This window comes from Labrus mixtus, chromosome 21, assembly GCF_963584025.1.
Source record: "Labrus mixtus chromosome 21, fLabMix1.1, whole genome shotgun sequence".
Lineage (NCBI taxonomy): Eukaryota > Metazoa > Chordata > Actinopteri > Labriformes > Labridae > Labrus > Labrus mixtus.
Window position 1 is genome coordinate 129,185 of NC_083632.1, and position 23,888 is coordinate 153,072.

The window sequence follows — 23,888 nt, forward strand, 5'->3', positions numbered from 1 at the left end:
TGTGTGTGTGTGTGTGTGTGTGTGTGTGTGTGTGTGTGTGTGTGTGTGTGTGTGTGTGTGTGTGTGTGTGTGTGTGCGCGTGTTACTCAGCAGCTCCAATTAAGAAATAAATTATAAATTATCTCGAACTTCCTAGAGAGCAGAGCTGTGTTTACATGGACGGGACGGCCGGCTCCTCCCCTTGTGTATAAAAGCTGTTTTAGTCAAGAACTAGAGAGAAGAAGAAGAACATACTCACTGATTATTTGGATGTTAGTAAGAGTTTTTAGATCACGCTCATTCTGTGTCAGTTTACATGAAATGCTAAGCTACGAGCTAACTAAAGAGCGCTAATATTAGCATGCTAACACAACAATGTGAAGCTACGAGCTAACTAAAGAGCGCTAACATTAGCATGCTAACACAACAATGTGAAGCTACGAGCTAATTAAAGAGCGCTAACATTAGCATGCTAACACAACAATGTGAAGCTACGAGCTAACTAAAGAGCGCTAACATTAGCATGCTAACACAACAATGTGAAGCTACGAGCTAACTAAAGAGCGCTAACATTAGCAAGCTAATACAACAATGTGAAGCTACGAGCTAACTAAAGAGCGCTAACATTAGCATGCTAACACAACAATGTGAAGCTACGAGCTAACTAAAGAGCGCTAACATTAGCATGCTAACACAACAATGTGAAGCTACGAGCTAACTAAAGAGCGCTAACATTAGCATGCTAACACAACAATGTGAAGCTACAAGCTAACTAAAGAGCGCTAACATTAGCATGCTAACACAACAATGCAGGACACAGCTGATGTGAAGCTACGAGCTAACTAAAGAGCGCTAACATTAGCATGCTAACACGACAATGCAGGACACAGCTGATGTGAAGCTACGAGCTAACTAAAGAGCGCCAACATTAGCATGCTAACACAACAATGCAGGACACAGGTGATGTGAAGCTACGAGCTAACTGAAGAGCGCCAACATTAGCATGCTAACACAACAATGCAGGACACAGCTGATGTGAAGCTACGAGCTAACTGAAGAGCGCCAACATTAGCATGCTAACACAACAATGCAGGACACAGCTGATGTGAAGCTACGAGCTAACTGAAGAGCGCTAACATTAGCATGCTAACACATTAATGCAGGACACAGCTGATGTGAAGCTACGAGCTAACTGAAGAGCGCTAACATTAGCATGCTAACACATTAATGCAGGACACAGCTGATGTGAATCTACGAGCTAACTGAAGAGCACTAACATTAGCATGCTAACACAATAATGCAGGACACAGCTAATGTGAAGCTACGAGCTAACTGAAGAGCGCTAACATTAGCATGCTAACACATTAATGCAGGACACAGCTAATGTGAAGCTACGAGCTAACTGAAGAGCGCTAACATTAGCATGCTAACACATTAATGCAGGACACAGGTGATTGCAGCTCAAGCTGAGGATAAGTTTGTCCACCACTTGCGCTTGATTCCTTCGTGTGATCGTGAGTGGAGGGGGGTTGGAGGTGTGTCTCTGGATGAGAGCGGAGGCTTCAGTATGGAGGAGGCGTGGCCTAACAGCAGTTTGTTTTGGTTTCATGCTGGAGCTCAATGGCGACCTCTACTGGATCAAAAGGTTGCACATTCTTCCTTTAATAATTTGAAATTTTGTCAAAACAGTTCATGTGTTTGTGTCCAGATGTCGGTGGTTGATGGCGTGCAGTGAATTTGAACTTGAATTGACATTTATTCTTTATTTCTTGTAACTATGAACAGTTTAATCCTAGCCGTGTTTTGACTATAACTTACTCGCTGAAACAGAGCTGTGCGGAAGATATGTGAAGGACAATTAAAAAAGGATTAACATGAAACATGACAAGCAGGTTTGCAGAATTGTAATAGGTTAATCGTCTCTGGGAGTTGTCTTCTGTTAATCTTTTGATGTTTTATTTTGGACAGGGTTCATCGAGGACATGCACGGGGGTCTGTTTAAACCACAGTGTCATCTGCATACAAGGGCGTATTTACACATTCAGTCTATGATTAAAGACATGTCATCGTCTTGTCGTGATGACATGATTATGTCACATAGATCCTTGTGGCCACACAAGTCTTGTGATAACTTTTTGGGTGCTAACAGGTAGATGCTAATTGTTGCTAACATGTAAATAAAATAAAGTTCTAATGTGACCAGTTGTGAAAAGTGGAGCTCAGACTTGTTGGACGGTCTGTTAGTCCAATAAAGCTCACAGAGAGACAGATTATTAGTCTGATGTATACGAAAAAATCTCCAAAAGGCTCCAACAGCACAAACACGGCCCAGAGGTTAAAGGTCAGAGACTGAATTAGCTGAGGTGACACCTAACAGCAAAAAATAAAACTTTAAAAAACAAAATCAACCCGTCAAGTTGTCATAAATAGAGGAACAAGCTATAAAAACCAAAACTGTTTTTGTACCAGGATGTAAACATGTTTATTTTAACATGGGGCTCTATGGGGACTGACTCACTGCAGGAGACAGACTCTAGTGGACACTGGGGGAACTGCAGCTGTAAAGTTAGACATTTTAACATGGGGCTCTATGAGGACTGACTCACTGCAGGAGACAGACTCTAGTGGACACTGGAGGAACTGCAGCTGTAAAGTTGGACATTTTAACATGGAGCTCTATGAGGACTGACTCACTGCAGGAGACAGACTCTAGTGGACACTGGAGGAACTGCAGCTGTAAAGTTGGACATTTTAACATGGAGCTCTATGGGGACTGACTCACTGCAGGAGACAGACTCTAGTGGACACTGTAGGAACTGCAGCTGTAAAGTTAGACATTTTAACATGGGGCTCTATGAGGACTGACTCACTGCAGGAGACAGACTCTAGTGGACACTGGAGGAACTGCAGTTGTAAAGTTGGACATTTTAACATGGAGCTCTATGGGGACTGACTCACTGCAGGAGACAGACTCTAGTGGACGCTGGAGGAACGGCAGCTGTAAAGTTAGACATTTTAACATAGAGCTCTATGGGGACTGACTCACTGTAGGAGACAGACTCTAGTGGACACTGGAGGAACTGCAGCTGTAAAGTTAGACATTTTAACATAGAGCTCTATGGGGACTGACTCACTGCAGGAGACAGACTCTAGTGGACACTGGAGGAACTGCAGTTTAGGGTTGCCTCAATTATTTTTTAGCTTGCCACTTGTTGGAATAAATGTAAAGGGCCTACAGAAAGTAATCAGCAAAGTATATTAACAACCCTAAAATCTTTATAAAACTTGGATTATTAATATTTCTTATATTTTTATTTGTTGGGATACTTTAAGGAAACTTTGACTCGTGATCTTAAAGTGGCTGCTCTGGTTTTAAAAACAACCTCTGATGGTTAAAAAGGACAATACCTGTCTGCTGCAGGTTGGAGGCTTTATAACTGGGTCACTTTAAGAGTAAGGTTCGAGTTTATGTTCAGTGTTTCATGTTTCTGATGGTGAACAAACAGGGTGAGAGAGGGAGAGAGAGAGACAGAAAGAGGGGGGTGTGGCTGTAAAGAGGGAGGGTGTTCGGCTCGCGGTTTGACGTCAGCAGTCCTCCGTTTTCACACATGGGATCGGTGATCGGTCTGTCCGCCTCCTGAAGCCCGCACAGGCACCGCAACAAGCGCACACGTCCGGCGCTCGCTGTTGTTTTTATTCTCACCCCCGGGTTTATTCTGAGGGCTTTAGTTCCTGCAGTCTTTTCATGTGGGCTCCGGATCAGAGGAAGCGTCACCACAGCGGCTGATTCACACTTTTCTTATTCCATATATTTATTTTTCCTTATTTGTGGCTCCTGTGTCGCTCTCTCGGTTTCGTTGGATCTGCGGCTCCAGATGCAAGGAGGCGTGATGGAGAAAATGTCCCGACATCCCGTCCCCATGAACCCGAGTTTTCTCCCCCAGTCCACGCACGGAGTCCTGAAGTCTCTGCTGGAGAACCCGATGAAGCTGCCGCTGCACCATGAAGGTGAAGTTACACTGTGGCTGTGGCGCAGTTTTTCCTGTCTCACTTTACGAGTTGCTGCAGGTTCATTTTTTTATGACGTTACAGTGTTCATTAGATGTAATTAGTCGAGGAATGTGAGCCACGCAGCCTCAGAGCCGTTTCTGTGCACCTTCAACAGGTCAGGACGCCTCACATTAAACCTGTTCTGGAGGCTGAAGTGACAGCTCACCTGTTGACATGTGGCTCTGACTCAGGCTGAAAGTTTGTACACCTGGAAAGACGTTTACATCCTGATAATTAAATCAACAAGACATATCACATATGAAATGGGAAATCAAATGTCTCAGTGTATAAATTACAGCCACTAATCTAATAGCTTTGCAGGTAACATTCACGCTTTATAATATGAATATTTTAATGTTTAATGTCGGTTAAATGTGCAGACACTGCAGAGCTGCAGGACTCTTAAAAATGCGTTTCCCCCCCTCCTGCTAAACCCCTCCCCCCTAAGACTCTCTTCTTGGAAGCAGGTCAAAATTCTCTGAGTTAGAAAACAGTTCACCATGAAGAGAGAATTTGACAATGAAAACAGGTGAAAGGTTTTCAAAATTGTTCGTCATTGAGCAAAAAAAGCAAGAAATATTTGCTCAAAATTTAAGAAAAAAGAGATTCAGGGATTTGCAAAATATCTGCAGAGGAACACTGTACTTAAAAATCTATTTATTGTTTAGCTCTTAAATGTTTAAAATCTCTCTACTTTTTTAAATTCATTCAATTCTTGGTCTAAATCAGCAGTTCTCAACAGGTGGGTTGGGACCCAAAAGTGGGTCGTGGAGCCGTTTTAAGTGGGTCACAAATGTGTGCCTGGAAAAAAGTGTCAAAAGTCTAAGAAGGGGTTCTGTTTCTTTGGATGAATCTGATTGGTTTAGAGTCGACACAAATTTGAGTCATGATTAGATTTTTCATGGAGGTGTTGGTAGAGGGTCCTGAAGCTGGACCAGTTGAGAACCACGTGTCTGAATCGTCCTTTGAAACCATCCGTAATCCGTGTTTTTAGTTTGAAGTTGAGGTTTTAAATGTGGTTTGAACTCAGTTGAACGTTTAAAAAAAAATAAATCATCTGACACTGGTTCCAAACCCCTTAAATCAAAATAGTGTTGACATGTGACCTCCTTTTAACAAGAGAAAAACTGTTTTTAATATCTCTAGCTGTTTTAATTGAAAGATTGGAGGGTAAATAGGCGAAAATCACCACAATTTATCAAAAAAGGAAAGTCAAATTTAATTGAAATGTGTTAAATGTGGATTTTCTGTATTATAAAATGTTTGTATTCCTTTATTATCTCTTTAGTTTGGACTTTCTCGGACCTCCTAACATGTCTACATCCCCTGTTTTGCTGATCTGCACTTAGTCAGAACAAAACTCAGCTAATCTAAAGGTGTTCAAAAATTCAGCTTCCTCAAGTGTTTGAGCCTCTAATGTTATAAAGCCAACGTCTCAAATTAGAAATCAGAAATGAGAAACTTTATTAACATGTTTTGTGTTAAACTTTTATTTTGTTAAAACTGTTTTGGGTAATTCTGAACCTGAATGTACGAGCAGGAATCTGTCTTGTAAGCGTTGTTGGCTGTCACAAAAACATTTCTATCCCGGCTCTTATTGATTCCAGTGAGAGCAATCCATCTGTACATGTCGAGGTCAGGTGTCACCGAGCTGATAAAGCTCCAGAGATGTCGTCAAGGACACAAAAAAGTAAATAAAACAGCCAGGAAAGTCCCGTTGTGATCAGAGAAATGAGCAAATCTGTATTTGTCTTTGTAAATCTCAGGTCACACCTTTGTTGAGTAATTCTTTGTCTTTGTGGACTTGTTTACAGTTTTGTGTTGGAGCGCTTAAAGCCACTAAACCGAAATCTGGACTCGCTTAGTGACGGGGTTTCGAGGTTAAAAATAGTCCCCTGAACACTCCCTTCTGACTTCACACGGAGTTTCCTTTTAATTTGAAGTGTTTCATCGTACAATATCTGGGGTTGGGCTGGTGTCAACATTTTTTTAAACCGGTTTGATATCAAACCAAAACCAGACTGTATTACCAGTTTTTACCACCAGGTGTCCCGCGTAACTCTGCTGCCTCTCTGGAGGTCAGGTCAGACAATAGCTAACATTAGCATTCATCTTAGCTCAAATTACCATTAGCTAGGCAAACTGAGCACTAGTGTAACAGTTTTATATTGTTAAAAGTAGGATTGTCACGATACTTGAGTTTTAAATTTTGAAAAGATTGAACTATAAATAAAAGAATATCGATACCTCTCTTTCTAACATGGAAACAAAAATAGATAGAAGTCCCAATATTTGGCAATTTCTTGTTTTTATTAACAAAAATTGCAGGAAAACAAAACATTTTTGTACAATTTAGACCCTAGATCTTAGTATTCAGTGTTTCCCCTACCATTATATTGGGGGGGGCGGCCCTTTCAACTTTTAAGAAAGGCGCTGTTGATGTCACCGGTGCTTTTTTCCAAATATGTGATATTCCCAGTATTTTCATTTTTTAAGAAATTCTCCAAAAAACGTTTGCCAATTCAGTGGGCTAATGTCCTGAAGAGTTCATGTTTTAGGGATTATACTGACCGAGTTATTCCCTCTGCTTTCCTTCAGGTTTCAGCAAGGAGCAGGAGAAGGAGAAGAACCTGGATGAGGAGCGTAGCGCCCCCCAGTCAGCCTTCCTGGGTCCCACGCTTTGGGACAAAACGCTGACCTACGATGGAGACACTTTCCAGCTGGAGTACATGGACCTGGAAGAGTTCCTGTCCGAAAACGGCATCCCCTCCAGTCCCTCCCAGCACCACCACAACCAGCATCAACCACACGCTCCATCACGCCACCCAACAAACATTCCCCAATCCAAGCCGGTGCCATCAGTGATGGACCTCAGCAACCACGCCTCCACCTCCATACACACAAGCATCATCTCTCCGAACTGCCTGCACAGCAGCCCGGCAAGAGCAGGTAACACAAAGTCCAGTTTGAGCTCATTCACTACCAGCTGACTTTATTCTTAAAAGGTCAACTTCACCTGTTTTCCTATATATCTGATTCTGTTAGAAAGAGTTGCTTCTTGATTTGCCTTCTTTTGGCCATCTAAAGCTTCAAGTTTTTAAATGAAAAGATCCATGCAAATATTAGAACCATACAGTAAGCTGTTTGCAGTTTCAAGAGAACTAAAAGTTAGCTCAGAAGAGCCTCGAAATTAGCTTGGGTTTTTGGTTTAAGATGTGGGTAAATCAGAGTATCATCGGCATATCGGTGAAATTTAATTTTAATGGTGAAATCAATGGACCAAGAACAGATCATTGTGGAACCCAAGAGATAAATTGAGGTGCATTTCCCTTAATTTAACAAATAAATGTCAGTAAACCTGTTTAGAATTAATGACAACTGTATCTTCAATCAGAATTATGTTATTTACTGTGAAAAGTAGATTGGGCTCCCAAAAAAGGACAAAACTTTTACACAGAAATAATGTTGAGGTGTGTTAAAACGTTTGGTCTGAAAGATATCAAGGAGTTGTAAAAAATAAAACATTATAGTTTCAGAGAGCCTAGCTGAAATATTAAAATACCTAGTCATAAGAAGAAAACTACCAGAAAGCTGCATTTTTCTAGTATTTTTCAGCAAATTGTCCAATCAACAAATTCATGGATTGACAGATTGTTTCAGCTGTGGTTTGAGAGACTGTTGAGTGCTTTCTTGAACATAAAAGAAATGTTAACTAAATAGAAATGTCCCACAAAAAGCTTGCATGCTTTTCTGTTACCATCTCTCACTCCTCAGTAAAAACGGCTACCAGAGCGTGAGTTTGAGCAGAAAGATTTCCTCTCGGCTTCCAGTCGTCGCTCTCTGAAAACAATAAGAGGAGCCATTCATCTGGTTCGTGATGAGTTGTAGCTGCAGTAGGAGGACGAGTCTGTCAGCGTCTTTGTCCCCTTGCGTGATTAGCAGTGATGGATGAGCAGAGAAAACAGACTGCATTCAGGCAGGCGGGAGATGTCCAGGGCTGCTGGGGAAATGGTTTTTGTTTGGAAAAGTCAATCAACAGGGTGTAAAAAAATGAAACTTGACAAACAGTTTCAAGTTACAGAATGCCTCCAGTAGTTTTGAACCCAATGTATTGTCCATGTTTGGACAAAAAAAAGGCTTGTTTATCAGTTAAACATGGAAAATATAAAAAGTTAAGGCACTTTTAAAAGTCATAGATTATCAGATTTAGGTATGGACATGATGCTAGAGTTTTAAACTTTGATACAATTTTAGTAAAAATCAAATATTAATACCTGTTTGGATACTACAGCAACAAAAGTAGAAGTCCAGGTCATCCGATTTTCGGTGATTCCTTGTCTTCAAAAATTGCAGCTGAACTCGTGCACACGGTCTCCTGCACAATTTAGACCGTGTTCTCTCTCTTTCTCTCCAACAGTATCTGGTTAACGATACCATCAATAATCAATATAACAGAGATGGTATCTTTTGAAAACACTTATCAAATATACTACAATATATTACAAATATCAAAGCATCAAACAGTTTGACAACCTTACAAAAAGGACCCGAACCAGGTCAAAGTATCCCCCCTCAGAGCCCCCCAAAGTTTAAGCCATCCATACTATTTAGACAGTGTGCGGGAGTCATCTTGCAATTTTTGATGGGATCAAATCAAGATGTTTTTCTGGGGGGAGGGGGGGCAGTAGCTCACTCCGGTTCAAGTCTGGAAATGTGTCTGGTGCCAGGTCACTTCCTGAGCACTGTCGAGGTGCACTTGAGCAAGGCACCTAAACCCCCAACGGCTCTTTCATGTGCAGCCCCCTCACTCTGACATCTCTCTATTAGTTCATGTCTATAGCATCATATGTGTAAAAGTAATTTCCCCTCGTTGGATTAATAAAGGATATCTTCTTCTTAAAGCTTCGGTACTTTAAGATGCTGTTTAATTATTTTAATATCCTTTAATGTTTTGAAACACCAAAAGTACGACAGTCTGACCACGGTGTACTGAAAACTATCAAGTACCAAAAGCAGTCTGTTCAAAGTAATAAAAAGAGAGTTCCTGTTTTAAGTGGGTTTAAATATTTGTAATAAACAAACTTATAATCCGTAAATATAAAAATAAATTAACAATGTGATCATTAGCTTGTGGTGGCTAATTTTAGCTAGCACTCTCAGTGTTAAGCAGATACTGCTGTGGAACAGAAATCACAGGCTCCCACTCTTACATAACTTTATGGTATCATGCTGTCATCCCACTGTTTTCATCACGTCACATGAATGTGGTTAAAGCACAAGGAAACAAGAAGTTAACCAACTGCAGCTCAGCAGCAATTTAAGATGATTTTATTTCCTACTTCAACAACATTTCAACTCATGGAAACAAAACACTCCTACCTCTAGAAGTTTACTTGAACATGTTGTTGTCACTTTGTGTTTGATTATAAAGTATTTCTTATTTAGTGTAGAAAAAGTTCTTATACTGCTGAACAACTCTAATTATTCAAACACTATGGCTCATTTATTCCAGGAAAAATGGTATGGGAACTTAAAGGAGCAGTATGTAACTCTGACCCCTAGTGTTTAAAATGGGTACTGCAGTTTAAATTCTAAACATCATAGAGAGCTGTCTCCCCCCCCCCCCCTCCTCTCTAGAGTCCATGCTCACACAGGTCACCATGTGGTGGACTCTGAAGCTTCAGTGTTTATCCAGCTGTGCATGGGTCTGTAAACCTGAACCATAAACACAGACAAACTTATTTAACATTTCAACATTGTTGTTGTTTTTTTATTTTCACACGCGACCTCTCCATCCTGCATGTTCAATCTTTTGTTTACGAGCTATGTTGTCAGTCAGAGAAAACACCATGCAGAAAACAGAGTTCAAAGTTCAAACCCTTTACCTTAAGCGGCCTGAAATCTGTAGAGTAAGAGGAGGAGCCAGGTGCAAAGGTGAGAGCAGCTCAGGTGTGTTCAGATGTCAGGGAGGGAAACACGTCCGCCCCTGATGCAACGAGGAGTCGAATGCAGGGCAGATGTCCTGACCTTACAAGAGAGTGTGTGTGTGAGTGTGTGTGTGTGTGTGTGCGCGTGAGAACTTCCACTTGAACTATTTTGCTCGCTCCATGCCTCGTGTTTATAAAGAACAAAAACAAGACGGCCCCTCACAGCGTGTAGAAACATGTGGCCCTCTTTGTGTGGATTATGTGTGTGTGTGTGTGTGTGTGTGTGTGTGTGTGTGTGTGTGTGTGTGTGTGTGTGTGTGTGTGTGTGTGTGTGTGTGTGTGTGTGTGTGTGTGTGTGTGTGTGTGTGTGTCTTCATGAGATCAGTGCTGTAGGAACATAGTGTTCCCTGCAGAAGTAGGCCAGTGGGCAGCAACCCTCTCTTCCACACACACATGAAGTTTCAACTCTGTTTATATTTACATCGGCTAATAATCTCACACACACACACACACACACACACACACACACACACACAACTGTGTGGGTCACTCTGGTTTATGTTACGAGGGCGACAGCTTGAATCAGCTGCAGAAGTCGTGTTTCTAAAATCCTCTCTTAAAGAAGTTTGAGATGATTTCTAACCAGATGTTGGCGAGGTGTGAAAATATGAACCGAGATAAAAGGTTTGGTCGTTTCTGCACAGCGCTGAGTTGTAGTGTTCAGTGCTGCAGTAATCTGCTGCTCTCATGTCTAAATATAGCAAATTAATCTGAGGCATAATCTGGCATATTTGCATTCCCACATGGCCGTGTGACAGAGCTGCAGATAAGGAGGCAGGAACAGCAGGAGTTACCAAGTGTTCAGGAGATAATGAAAAACAAACTGACAGGCGGGGAGGAGGAGGAGAAGCACAAACATCCTCATCCTGCTCCTGAGGTGGAGTCTCTGAACAACCTCAAACATTTCCTCCGTCTGTCCAAACTTTAAAATCACTGCTGAACTGCACAAACCTGTAACTTTTCTGAAACTCTGAGTGGGATTTTATATTTCACAAATTCAACAAGAAAGGTTCAGAGAAAGTCGAACGAAGTGTTGTTTTTAGTTTCTTTATTTTCTCATGAGAACAAATACGCTTACCAGCTCATGATCTGCAGATTTCCAACCTGATATCTGATCTTTGCGGCTGAGACTCAGTTGGTAGAGTCGGTCATCTCTCAACTGGAAGGTCAGGGGTTCGATCCCCAGCTCCTGCAGCCACTCGTCAGATGTGTCCTTTGGCAAGACACTTAACCCCAATTGCTCAGCATTAGAAGTAACAGATGGGTGATGTCACTCAGGCTTCATCGTTTTTTTAGTTTTAGTTTTTTTTTTATTATTGTGTCATACCCGCATGTTCTTACATCACACCATAAATTAAAAATGTTCCCGGATCAGAGTGCACGAGGTAAACTATATTCATTCTCAAGAAACAAAAAGAGAAAGCAAGAAGTCAAACTAATGAAACAGAATATCCTGTCTTCTTTTCCAAGCTTTTGAAACAAAAGTTTAAACACATCAAACTTAAACAGCCGTTCCAGTTTCTGCACATCTGTTTGCCCCAATATTTCAGATTTTACTTCATGAAACAATAATTCTCTTAAATCATCAGATTGGGAAAATGGGACTCCGTTTCAACTTCGTCCAACTCACACATCTCACAAAGTCTGTTTTCTACTGGAATGTTTTTGAATCAACCGACTTCAGTGTCCAGAGGGAGAATACCAGATCTTAACTGTGCGACCGAGGATCTTTGGCTTCTAGATAAACAACACGTTACAAATAACTCAGGCATAAAATGATTTTTGATCTGTACATATGTCCTTAGTTTTCATATTTACAGTGTATGTCTGAAAACTACAACTCTGTGTTGTGCCGAAACTACTAAACCAGCGATGTGACCAGGCAGACATGTCTGTTCTTTCAGTTCAGTGAACATCTTCTGTAGTTTAAAATGAAAACATGTCCCTCTGTGAGGCAGCAGAGTAGCAATAAATAGACTCAAGAAAACGTAAGAATAGTACACAGTTCATGTTTATGAAGTGAGACGCACGCTGAGCTCTGTGGGAAACATCAGGAACTACGAGTGAGCGACTCACACAAAAGAAATGTAGTCATGTTACACACACACACACACACACACACACACACACACACACACTCACACACACTCACACAGGCATGTGTCTGGCTGTCTGTCAGCGTCATGTTTCGGCGGCTAGGCACATCATGTGCTGCTGTTCAGCTACTACCTGCTCCTCCACACAAGTCACACACGATGCCTTCATTGAGGGGTGAGGAGCGTTAGATTCATTCACCTGAGCCTCAGATTTAGGAAAATAAAAATGTTTATGTTGGTTGTTTCTTTTATAAGACATGTGGGGATTGAACCCCCGACCTTCCATTTTGAGACATGACCGACTCTACCAACCGAGCCACAGCCGCCCCAGGGGCATAGTGGTTAGTGCGCACGGCCCATGTACGGAGGCTATAATCCTCCGAGCGGGCCGCCTGGGTTTGAATCCGACTTGTGGCTCCTTTGTGGCAAAAATGACTGAACTTTTATTTACCGTACACGTCCCCGTCGGGCGCTAACGACATCTTTCCTTCGGAGCTCCTGAGCTCTCATGTCTCATAGTTTCCTCGGAATCGTTGGTGAACGACCGGCCTGAACGCCCCCCCCCCCCCCCCCCCCCCCACCAAAATTGATTATTTAATGTTTTATTTCTAAGAGTAATTTCCATATGCCAGAGTTTCTCTTTTTGTGTGTTTTTGGCACCAACAGGCCTCCATACAAAGTCCCTCTCCTTAAACAGCTTCAGCCGCTTCTTTATTAGGATTATTTCCTGAGAGACACTCAATAAAAGCAGCTCATTAACACTCCATAAAACACAAACTTCCTCCTCTTTAGTGAATAAGCTCTATTTCTGTTTTATAGTGTTTTTCCGCGTGTGAGTAATTTGACTGTTTTTTGTTTCGCTGATTAAGACGCCCACAGATTGTGTTACATAAGTCTGACTGTCCGGAGAGCTGACGGTTAAAAACTGCAGAAAATCAAGACACACAGTGAGATCTTATTCCAGTTTGTTTTTTAATATTCTTTAAGTCGTTATGACTCAAATAAAAAGCAGAAAAAGGGAAATAAAAGTGATCTGAACGTCGTATTTCTAAAAGTCGTCCCTGCTCGACAGACGATTAATCACTAGCTTCTCTTTTAAAGACAGATTCATGTTTTTATGGACATATTTCTTAATTTGATTTGACTTCATGAAGATGTTCCTGTGACTCGTATATCAACTCATCACAACTCATTCGGTCCTGAACGCCGTCATTTAAACGTCAAACAGAAAACAGCTTTTATTTGTGTTTAAATTCTTCCTGATCATCTCACACACTCCTCACTGTCGCACACACACACACACACACACACACACAGTTTGATGGTGGTGCTTTGGGTAACACTGTAGGTCTGCTGCCCTCTGAGGCTGCAGCTCGTCACTGCAGCCTCAGAGGAAATCTGCCTAAAAAGAGGTTTAAGAATCAGACGTTAAACATGTAAATACATTTATTTACAAGGTCCAATCAGTGAGCTGTGTAGAGAGTGGAATGTTAAAGGTATCTTACTATCTGATCATTAAGGAAACATGTTGAAGTGCTGGCTTCTCTGGGGGGGGGGGGGGGAACAGCTCTCTATAATGTTTACAATTTAGACTGCAGTACCCATTTTAAACACTAGGGGTCAGAGTTACATATTGCTCCTTAAATATCAGGAAGATTACATTGACATTTTAGATTTTCTTCAACTTTTTCTTGCTGCAGCTTCAACAAAACTTCACTGAGTCAAACTACAGATTTAAATGTTATCTTATAATTATGAGAGCATTTTAAAAAGTTTTAACTTTGATCAAACTTTTTCTATTCATGGAGAAGTTATGTGACACTAACTCTTCCCCTCACCCTCCTCTCAGGCCTCCCGAGCTCCAGAAACACTCCCAGCCCCATCGACCCGGACTCCATCCACGTCCCCGTCAGGTACGAGCCCGACCCCGCCGACCTTGCTCTGTCCAGCGTGCCGGGTCAGGAGATGTTCGATCCCCGAAAACACAAGTTCTCTGACGAGGAGCTGAAACCACAACCGATGATCAAGAAAGCTCGCAAAGTGTTCATCCCCGAGGACCTGAAGGTAAGTTGGAGCTGGTTCGGACTCCTCTGTGTTTTTTTAAAACAATGGAATCTGTGTTATTTAGATAAATCATCGATTGCTCGAGTTTCTGTTCGTCTGGATTTTTGTGAAAAATAATTTTCTCTCCGTTATCTTTGTCTGTCTTTAAAATATTTCCTCCGTTTTTCACGTCCCCTCTCTCCTCTCTTGTGTCCTTTGAGCAGGATGACAAATACTGGGCCAGGCGCAGGAAGAACAACGTGGCCGCCAAGCGTTCTCGGGACGCGCGGCGGCTCAAAGAGAACCAGATCGCCATCCGAGCCGGCTTCCTGGAGAAGGAGAACTCGGCTATGAGGCAAGAGGTGGCCGAGCTGAGGAAAGAGCTCGGACGCAGCAAGAACATCCTGGCCAAGTACGAGGCACGGCACGGACCGCTGTGAGGACACACACACACACACACACACACACACACACACACACACACACACACACACACACACACACACACACACACACACACACACACACACACACACTCCACCACCTCCTCTCACGGCAGGCTAAGAGTAAAGATGCAGAAATACTCTTTTAAATTTACTGGACCAAACCATTCATCAAACTTCAGTTTTTCTTTATTCCATTATCACATCATTCAGGAGTTCTTCTGTATTTATACCAAAAATGTAGATGTAAGTCTGATGAACCACATTTTACTCTCAGTTTTTCCTGATTGAAAAGCAGACGTTTAATTCTTTAAAGTGTGAAACAGAAGATTCAGTTCAGTTCCAGTTTAAGATTGTTTTTGATATTTCTACAATTCTCTTATCAGACTCTTTTATCCAAAGCGACGTACATCAGAGAGTAAGAACAACACAAGCAAGGATCTAGAAAAAAGGGAACAATGTCAGTAAGAGCAAACGATCAGCTTTGAGTCTGATTGGACACACAGGTGCTGACAGGAAGTGACCAGAGGCAAAGCACAACATTGAGGGCAGTTCTTGAGAGCTCTAATCAGTATAGAAACCATCTTATAAGTCGTCGTTATCAAACAAAAACCATCGTCATTACCATCATCATCATCAATAATATGGAGACCATCATCATTAAGTTAGTAGGTATTCATGAAAGAGCTGGGTCTTTAGCTTTTTCTTAAAGGTGCAGAGGGACTCTGCAGATCACATGGAGTTTGTTTGCGGTTGCTAAAATCCAAAATTTAAAAATCCAAAAATATGCTGCAGTACATCTGAAAACACAAAACAGGGTTAGGGTTAGTCCTGACAACCCGCCAGTGATTTCTGCTTTCATTTCTGTCGCTTGGGTAGATAATCGAGGAAGGCGGCGACTCTACAAGTCACTGACGAGGAAATGTTTTTATGTTAGTCATGAAAAAATCAGTTTAAGGAGAGTTTCAAACCTTCAAATCGACCGACAATGTCAGAGTCTGTGACGCTCTCAGAAGATACTGTACAGCTGATTTCATGAGGTTTGTTGACTTTGAAATGAAATGCAGAATATCCCAAAACTTTTATCTTTTATTACACCATTTAAAAACAACACAGACTCATTTTTTATTTTTCAGTTTCTGCAGCCGATTATTTCCTCCTATTTGGTTCTTGTTGGAGTATAATCAACAAAAACCTCCTGCCGTGAGCTGAGCCCATTACTCAGGATTATTCAACACACACACACACACACACACACACACAAAGACATGAACACACACACACACACACAAAGACATGAACACACACACACACACACACACACACACACACACACACACAGCTGGTAGGACGTCTCTCCGGCCCTGTGAATTCTCTCAGTGTTTGGAAAAAGACACTTTAAACCTACCGACGCCCCACCCCCGCACAGACTCCGCCCCCTGCCTCTCATCCAGGTGTGCTCCCACAATGCACCTGTCTCTGTACATACCTGCCTTTCTCCTGATGACTGTACATGAATGTTCTCACCTGTTGGTCACTGGAGACCTGTTCTACTTCACGCCTTTTCAGAAGCGGCGTTTTTACAGATATTTATGGAGAAAGAAGAAACGTAACACAGGACATCTTCACTTTAAGATCCACTCACTGGTTTTCATACAGAGCGCCAAAAATGCCAAATTGATTTTATAGAAACGCTGAAATTTGTTCTTTTGATACTCCAAAAAAATCTGCCCGAGAAGCCTCAAAAAGTTTTTCTTAGTGATTTTTTAAAATGAAAACATCAGGGAGTGTGTTTCTAAATCCTGACAGATTCTGTGTTTAAGAAAAGGAAAACCAAAGAGATTTGGTCTTTGGCGCCCCCTGGTGGTCGAGGGGCTCTCTGCAGGCTCATGGATAGTTTACATGTTCTCACACGCTGCAGGAAGCTTCATCGTCTCTACAGGCGTGATGATCTGACGATAAACCAGCGATTAATATTCTTTTTTTTTTTGGAGTCGGACGTGAGGTCAGTCTCACGTTTCCCTTCAGTTCGATATCTTCAGCGTTTGGACCTCCATGTTCATCCTCCGTTCTCTCTGTTCCTGCCTGTTCATCATGTCGGACTCTTTGTTTTTAAACTGTTTGAATCTTGTCACTGTACACAAAGTCTTTACTTGATTACTTTGCTTGATTACCAAACCTGTCATGTGACATCACAGCTTATGCATCCTTCTTTTTGTGTGATTTTTTTCCCCCTCCAGTTTTCATTTGTCCCAACTTTCCTGAACGTCACATCCTCAGTCTGTCTGGAAAATCAGTTTCTCGAGCACTTTGTGAGTTTTGTTGATGACAAAGTGTTTATTTCTTTAATACTTTATTCCCATACTCTGCGTCCCTGCAGGCTTAAAGTGAAAGTTAATTAAAGGAAGAATGTGCGACTTTTTGATCCAGTAGAGGTCGCCCTTGAGCTCCAGCATGAAACCAAAACAAACTTCTGTTTGGCCACGCCTCCTCCATCCTGAAGCCTCCGCTCTCCTCCAGAGACACACCTCCAACCCCCCCTCCACTCATGTTCACACAAAGCGAAGGAGTCAAGCACAATCGGCCGACAAACTTGCCCTCGGCTCGAGCTGCAATCACCTGTGTCCTCCATTGTTGTGTTAGCATGCTAATGTTAGCGCTCTTTAGTTAGCTCGTAGCTTCACATTGTTGTGTTAGCATGCTAATGTTAGCGCTCTTTAGTTAGCTCGTAGCTTCACATTTCATGTAAACTGACACAGAATGAGCGTGATCTAAAAACCACAAACATCAAAAAACAAAACAAAAACATCCAAATAATCAGTGAGTATGTTCTTCTTCTTCTCTCTAGTTCTTGACTAAAACAGCTTTTATACACAGGGGGAGGAGCCGGCCGTCCCGTAAACACGGCTCTGACAACAACACAGCCAGCGGGACTCGAGCTTCTCCCTCATTGTAGACAGTCATGACTCAGAGACACATTTACACAGGACAGACTTTATGATTTATTGATGTGGAACATGTCGATCATTCTTCCTTTAAAGCTGTTGATCCAGTTCAGGTCTTGGTCTCAGTTGGTTAAAGTGTTTTTATTTAATTTTTTCTCCAAGTTTGTTGAAGGATATTATTTTGTTTGAACAATCGATAACATTCTTTAAAAAGTGTATTGATTTTTTTTTAAATACTCTAACAAGAAGAAAAACACTGTCAGCTTTAAAAACATGTTTTATAATCTCAGAGAGTGAAACTACTTTAACCTTTAAATTAACCTGAACGAGGTTTCTTTGTTTGAACGACCTCCAGACTCGTCCCTCTCAGTGCAATAGATGCTTCTTCTCGACTTCACGGCATGAACTGTACTTTGCTGTTTCCTCCCTTGTCGTATTTTCCTATGTGTAGCTCAGCGACAGTTGCGCCCCCCGGTGGCCGCCTGAGACATGAATGTATATTTGAAACGGTGCGTTGGGTGAGCGTTGTCGTCCTCTTTACTACCGACCAAAAGCGTATTTAAAGGATATATTGATACATGAAAGGTTTTAATGTTTATACAGAGATATTCTTCTTGGTTTTGTACAGTCTGTTTTCCTACTTAGATATTTCTTGTGTATTTTAAGAAAGGGTTACATAAATATAAGCAGTATATTAAATATATATTCATAAATATTACCAAAACGGCGTGCCCGACCTGTCCGGGCGATGCATGGGCATTACAGTGTGTCCCGTTCCTCCCTGCGTAGTTGAAATACCTCAGACCCCTCCTCTTGACTTGTTTCCCCCCTCCCCCACACCTGTGCAGGTGCCTCATCAGCTGATCCAGCTCTCGGGTTGTTTGTGCTCCAGGTGTCCCGGCTCCGTGTAGACGCTTACCTTTGTGGCGTTTTCAGCCCAGACGAATGTATTCCCCGACCTGAAGCACTTATTTTTAATTTGAATGTTTTCTTTTCTTTCGTTGGGTGTGATTTTCTCTTTCCTGCATCCTGTCGTCCACTTCTCTCTCTCTCTCTCTCTCTCTTTGCTCGGAGAGATTTTTCCATGTTTGTCCTTGATTATGTTTCACATGATCAAAATGAGAATATAAATAAAAGTTTAAATCGTCTCCGTGTCTCTGTTTTTTTCTTCAGTTGTCCAGATTGTAGTGTTGATGATTTGACAGAGAACTAACTGCTTTCTATTTGTAGTACTTGAAATGGGTCTTGGTCAAAAGAACCGGAGACTTTTTGAAGGTCTCGGATCGACAGCATTTTTACTCGGTCTCAGGCGGGGTTTATTATAGCCATTTCAACAATACAGTTGATAGGAATTTGTCTTGGTGTGTTCACATATATCACACAATGACATGAATGCACAGACATAAAGGTGTGTAACCAGGTTGTGTAACCAGGTTGTGTAACCAGTCCAAAAGTGCTTTTGGAGTGACACGCCCCCTGCTCTCATGATAATGATTTTGTTTTGATGTTTATGGTCTCAGTCTCGATCCCTAAATGTCTCGGTCTCGTTGCACTCTGGTCTCAGGTAGTGATATCTCGACTAAAACACTAAACTCCAGTTTCCGTTTCAAATATCTATCTATCTATTTTGACGGAGGACGCTGCAGGCACGCGTCAACTGGAACAGAATAGATAGCGCCGGACAGGAAGTCAGAAAAGGAAACGCACAGGGCGTCCAGTTGTCCAGCGCACACAGACTACAGTATGAGTGCAAACAGAGAAGAAGTGTGTAGGGAGTGGTTTGAGAAAGGCCCTGTCATTCCTCCTTTCGCCACTAGATGTCCTCAGAGTTCTTCTGTGTGAGTAATCAACTCAACTCAACTTTATTCATGCAGAACCTAAAACATGCAAAGTGCTTCTCAAAAGAATGACAGACAGGAAGTAACAACAGAAAATGAAAACAGGAAAGACGGTTATAAAATCATTAAAACATCAAATAAAAGCGAATAAAAATAAGGCCCTGAACCCACAACAGCTCCTCGCTGTTTAACCTCTGCACCACCTTTAACCACCGTGCAGCCGCCCCATGACAGTTATCAAAAACATCATCCATCCTAAGCAACGATAACACCACTTTGTTTTACATCTTAATACTCGCCCTTTCTCAACAACATAAAAATACACATGTTGTTTAAAGTAACCTGTTTCCAAATGTAACAACCCCCCTCCCTTTCCTTTCATGGTTAACCTTCATGTTTGTGATGTTAGCGTCATGGGCGGTTCCATTGAACTTAAAGGTCAGACCGGTAATGTCGGACTTTGTAAACACACACAAGAACCTGCAGAAAAATAAAACCCCAAAGCAACAATAACTCGTTAACTCGTTGTTTTTCAGTCGGCTCCAAAAGCAGTTGGATCCAAGCCGAGGATGAGGATGTGGATGTTAGCCAGGAAGCTAACGTTGTCACTACTGGTCCAATAAGCATGCACTATGATCACATGACATCTGCAGAGGGTCTATTCACTCAGCCTTTAAGGGGACCAGACGTAGGGAGAGGGTGCAGAAAGGCCCTGTGAGTCTCCAGTCCCTGTCATTACTCGTCTCTCCACTAGATGTCCTCAGAGTTCTGTTTGTGTTTCATCATAAACCTGATTCCAGTTGATCCTCTTCACCTGTTTCTTACTGAACCTCACCTGTGCGCTCGTCTTTTCATTTAGCCTCCAGATACAGAAACAGGCAGCTTCCTCTCCTCGCTGCATATCACTGCTGGTTCTCTTAATGTTTAAATAATTTTCTCTTATCAAGTCCATTTAATAAGAGATGCAGGGAGGTGTCTGTAAAACAAGTGGCCATGCTGTGCAACTTTTACTGTTTGTGCAAAATCTTAAACTTGGAGCAATTAAAAAATCTTCTTGCCTTTAAATGTTTGGCATATAATTACGACGAGAAACCAAAGTTTAACACAACTTATACTTGGAGGAAAAGTGTAAGACATAGAAATACTTTATTTCTTTTTCAATAAGCATATTCATTTTTCCACAATTTGAGTATTTCTCATTCTTAAATTCTCTTCTTATTTTATTTTCAAGAAGAGGACATGTTGTTTTTTTTAGAGTTGCAAGGTGCATTTATTCTTTAGTATTTTCAGCTATTTGATTGGAAAACAAACCAGAGTTTAGCGCAGAGATGCAGCATCGAACATGTCAAAGAAAGTTGAAGGTCTGCGACGACTTCCTGAACTCAACACTGAAGTGAACCAGCACAAAACAGAACTTTGTCTTTTCATACTCAGAGCTCATGTATGATGCTTACTTTAATACTTTGGTGAGATTTGAATGCAGAAAATAAGTATTTTATCCTCGGCTTTGTTTAAACATGTAATCTCCAGGCCCGGCTCTGATTCACGGTCTGGACATGTGAGCGGAGTAAAGACACACACGAGGAGAAACAACGTGTCCCGATGCAGATATCCGGACCGTCCGGGTTCACCCTTTAGCGTGCGCAGCTCTTTTCATGCTTTCTGTTTCCCTCTTTAGCACCACTCTAAGTTGAAATTGTCATTATGTAATTCCATTTTCTCAAAGTGAAAGGGAGCAGATTAGGATGCTCCGATAATCCGAGCCATGCAGACCGACACACGATGACGACAGAGGAGGTTTTAGTGGTTTTAAAAAATGGCCCCGTTGGATGAAATATGCCACGACATTACGGAGATAAGTCCTAAAGCAGGAGGATGTGTTTTTTTATTTGACTCTGCAAAGAGTTTAAATAAATGGGTTTGTTCATTTGAAGCAGAAAATAACTCTGAACGTTTACATAACCCCTGAAAGGTTTCATGTAGTTTTAAGGACTTCATGTTAAATCCTCAGGTTTACGATGTCCAGCTTCTATTTTCTAAAGGTCCTGACACACTAAGCCGACGGTTAAGAACTAGTGGACGACGAAGGCCGCCTCTGGCGTCGACGCATGACGCCTTTAGTCTTGGCCAAAAAGTTGCACTAGAACACACCGCAAAGACTAAAGCCGACGGCCAACCCGTCTACACAGAAACACCTTAAACGGAGTTTCTGAACATCTAACTAAACGGAGCATTTAAAGTGACCTAAACGCTGTTTGTGTACTAAAGGTCAAAACGCACAGAAAAAGCTTCGTTTCGAGTAGCGAGTGGGAGGGGCCAGTGGGAGGGGCCAGTGGGAGGGGGTGGTGACCTTTATTCCCTGTGATCGCTGCACGACCATAGACTGTCTGCACACCACCTCTACCATCTCCGTGCTCTAATCAACCTGCTGCTGCATGTTTCCTGTTCTCCAGTTTGTTCTTCTCCTCTCTTTAGTTCACATTGAGATTCTCTTCAACTACATGAAGCATTGATACAAACACACATATTCTCATTATAGAGTCGTATGGAGGACTCTGCTGCTACGTCCACTACTTCCTGGTCGTTCTTTTTATATCACGTCTTACCTCAGGAGACCCCGCCCCCCTCTTGTGAGGTGCATGTGTCTTTAGAAGGAGGACATACTGGCTGCTGCATTGTTGTCAGAGAAGCCAGCACTTCAACATGTTTCCTTAATGATCAGATAGTAAGATACCTTTATCATCTCACTCACTACACATCTCACTGATTGATGCTTTTAACTTTAAATTAACTTCAACAGTGTTGGACTTTAATATACAGGTTTGAAGTTTTTATTTGTAGTTTGCAATTCTATTGTTTTAGTACTCCCAAAAGAAAATGTTGGTTTAAAAATATAACTAGCTCCAGACTAAGTGGAATAAAGATTTTTAATTTAACGGTATTTTAACCTCTGAATGCTGAAACCATCGAACAGCAGGAACAGCAGGATGTAAAGCCAAAAGAAACTGAAAATAATAACAAGAAAATATCCTATTAAAATCATTTAATGAATTATTAAATACACATTACTTCCCACATGTTTTAATCTTTCACAAGAATCCTGAAAAGTGTCCATTCTGCCACATACACTGTCATGAAGATTCATTGGTTGATCCATCAAATCAAACAGGTAATTATTTGAAACAGGTTTAATTGTCTGGAAACAAAAAGTCATGAACACTGCAGTCACCTGGATGGGGAGCAGTTATCGTATCATGCCTGGAGGTTCCTCTCTACGTCACAGACTAACAGAACAGTTTTCCTTTCCAGCTTTTTGGTAATTTCTTTAGCGTTGCGTGCTGCGCTGGCGAGCCAGTGTTTGGGCCACATGTGGGCATCAGATGAGCCGTCAGGTCTGAACATGACGAAAATCTCAGCCTGTTGACAACCTGAAGCTTACGTAACCCTCCCAGCGGACAAAAAAACAGCACAGGGCAAAAACAAATACATAATACTTGTCCTAATACTCTGCTGCAGTCACAATTTAATCCACAAACATGAAATATGGAGGGGGGGGGGGTAATTGTGCAATTCATATTATGGATGGGCAGCAGTCATTGGTGGGCTGCTCAGCTGGCTGGCTTCTTTTATGTAAGAGGATTTGTCCTGGTCCAGGCCTCAGTGGCACGAGTCCCCTAAAGACCCGGGTTGGATCATCTGTCCAATGTTGCCAGAGCCAATGGGCAGTCGGGGGAAACCTGACGTGGGAGGCGGGAGTCTTTCAGTCGAGAAGGATTTTGTCGTTTTCAGGAAGGAAGTGAGATTAAGCCAGCTGAACAAATGTGCACAGTAACCACTGCATACAATTCCAGAATCAGCCACAGAAAGACGATTAATCTGATCTGTACGCGGCCATTCTTATATTAGAAAATATAGAGTCATGGGATACTTCATCTCATGACAGGATCTGCTCCTTTGTTGGTGTACTTATCCATTTATTCATTGTAATTTCATGAACACAATTAAAGCCAAATCATTCAGGTTTCAAATAAAAAGGGCCACTTGAAAAGAAAACGGGACCCTGGGGGTCCTAAACCTTCGTTTCTAGGTGCCCCATTTGCCCTGTTGGTAGTCCAGCATTTCATTTGGCCAAAATGCCCTGGATGACAATCCGCACAACTTTGACTTTGACATTGTGACCTTTACAAGTGCAGACATCTGGCTTGTCATAGGAAAGCATTTTCAAAGGGTTTACCAGCTGTTGACTTGTTAATGGAATTATTTACAACCGGCAAATCAGCAAATGGGTCGAACTCAAACAAAAAAAGCTTATTTTGTTCTAAAAAGGATTAAAAAAGCCTTTAGGCAGAAGGTAACCCACTTTTGGTTTGTCCCATTTTGTCCAGGTTCCCAGTTAAGTTTCAGCATAGACCAAGTGACGTCACCCATTTGGTTTCTAAAGGTCTTTTTGAAAGCCCATCCATGGCAGCTGCCATTTGGAAATGCTAACTTTTAGCATTTCACAACA

The 23,888-nt window shown here is 41.8% G+C and overlaps 1 protein-coding gene across 2 annotated transcripts; it reads left to right on the forward strand.

Annotated features, from left to right (window-relative positions):
• Positions 1 to 3,570: 3,570 nt before the first annotated feature.
• Positions 3,571 to 18,691, forward strand: hlfb (HLF transcription factor, PAR bZIP family member b). 2 transcript variants are annotated; one of them, XM_061027498.1, is made up of 4 exons: positions 3,571 to 3,987; positions 6,628 to 6,978; positions 13,962 to 14,176; positions 14,377 to 18,691. In XM_061027498.1, exons 1-4 carry the CDS (start codon positions 3,855 to 3,857, stop codon positions 14,593 to 14,595), a joined length of 918 nt encoding a protein of 305 aa, XP_060883481.1. In that variant the 5' UTR covers positions 3,571 to 3,854; the 3' UTR covers positions 14,596 to 18,691. The 2 variants fall into 2 exon arrangements, with proteins under 2 accessions (XP_060883481.1, XP_060883482.1); XM_061027499.1 differs by having other exon boundaries at positions 14,380 to 18,691.
• Positions 18,692 to 23,888: the final 5,197 nt, after the last annotated feature.

Coding starts and splice junctions, on each gene's coding strand:
- hlfb (XM_061027498.1), top strand. CDS start 3,855: ATGCAAGGAGGCGTGATGGAGAAAATGTCCCGACATCCCGTCCCCATG. Junction 3,988..6,627: donor GCTGCCGCTGCACCATGAAG/GTGAAGTTACAC, acceptor GCTTTCCTTCAG/GTTTCAGCAAGGAGCAGGAG. Junction 6,979..13,961: donor CAGCAGCCCGGCAAGAGCAG/GTAACACAAAGT, acceptor CCCTCCTCTCAG/GCCTCCCGAGCTCCAGAAAC.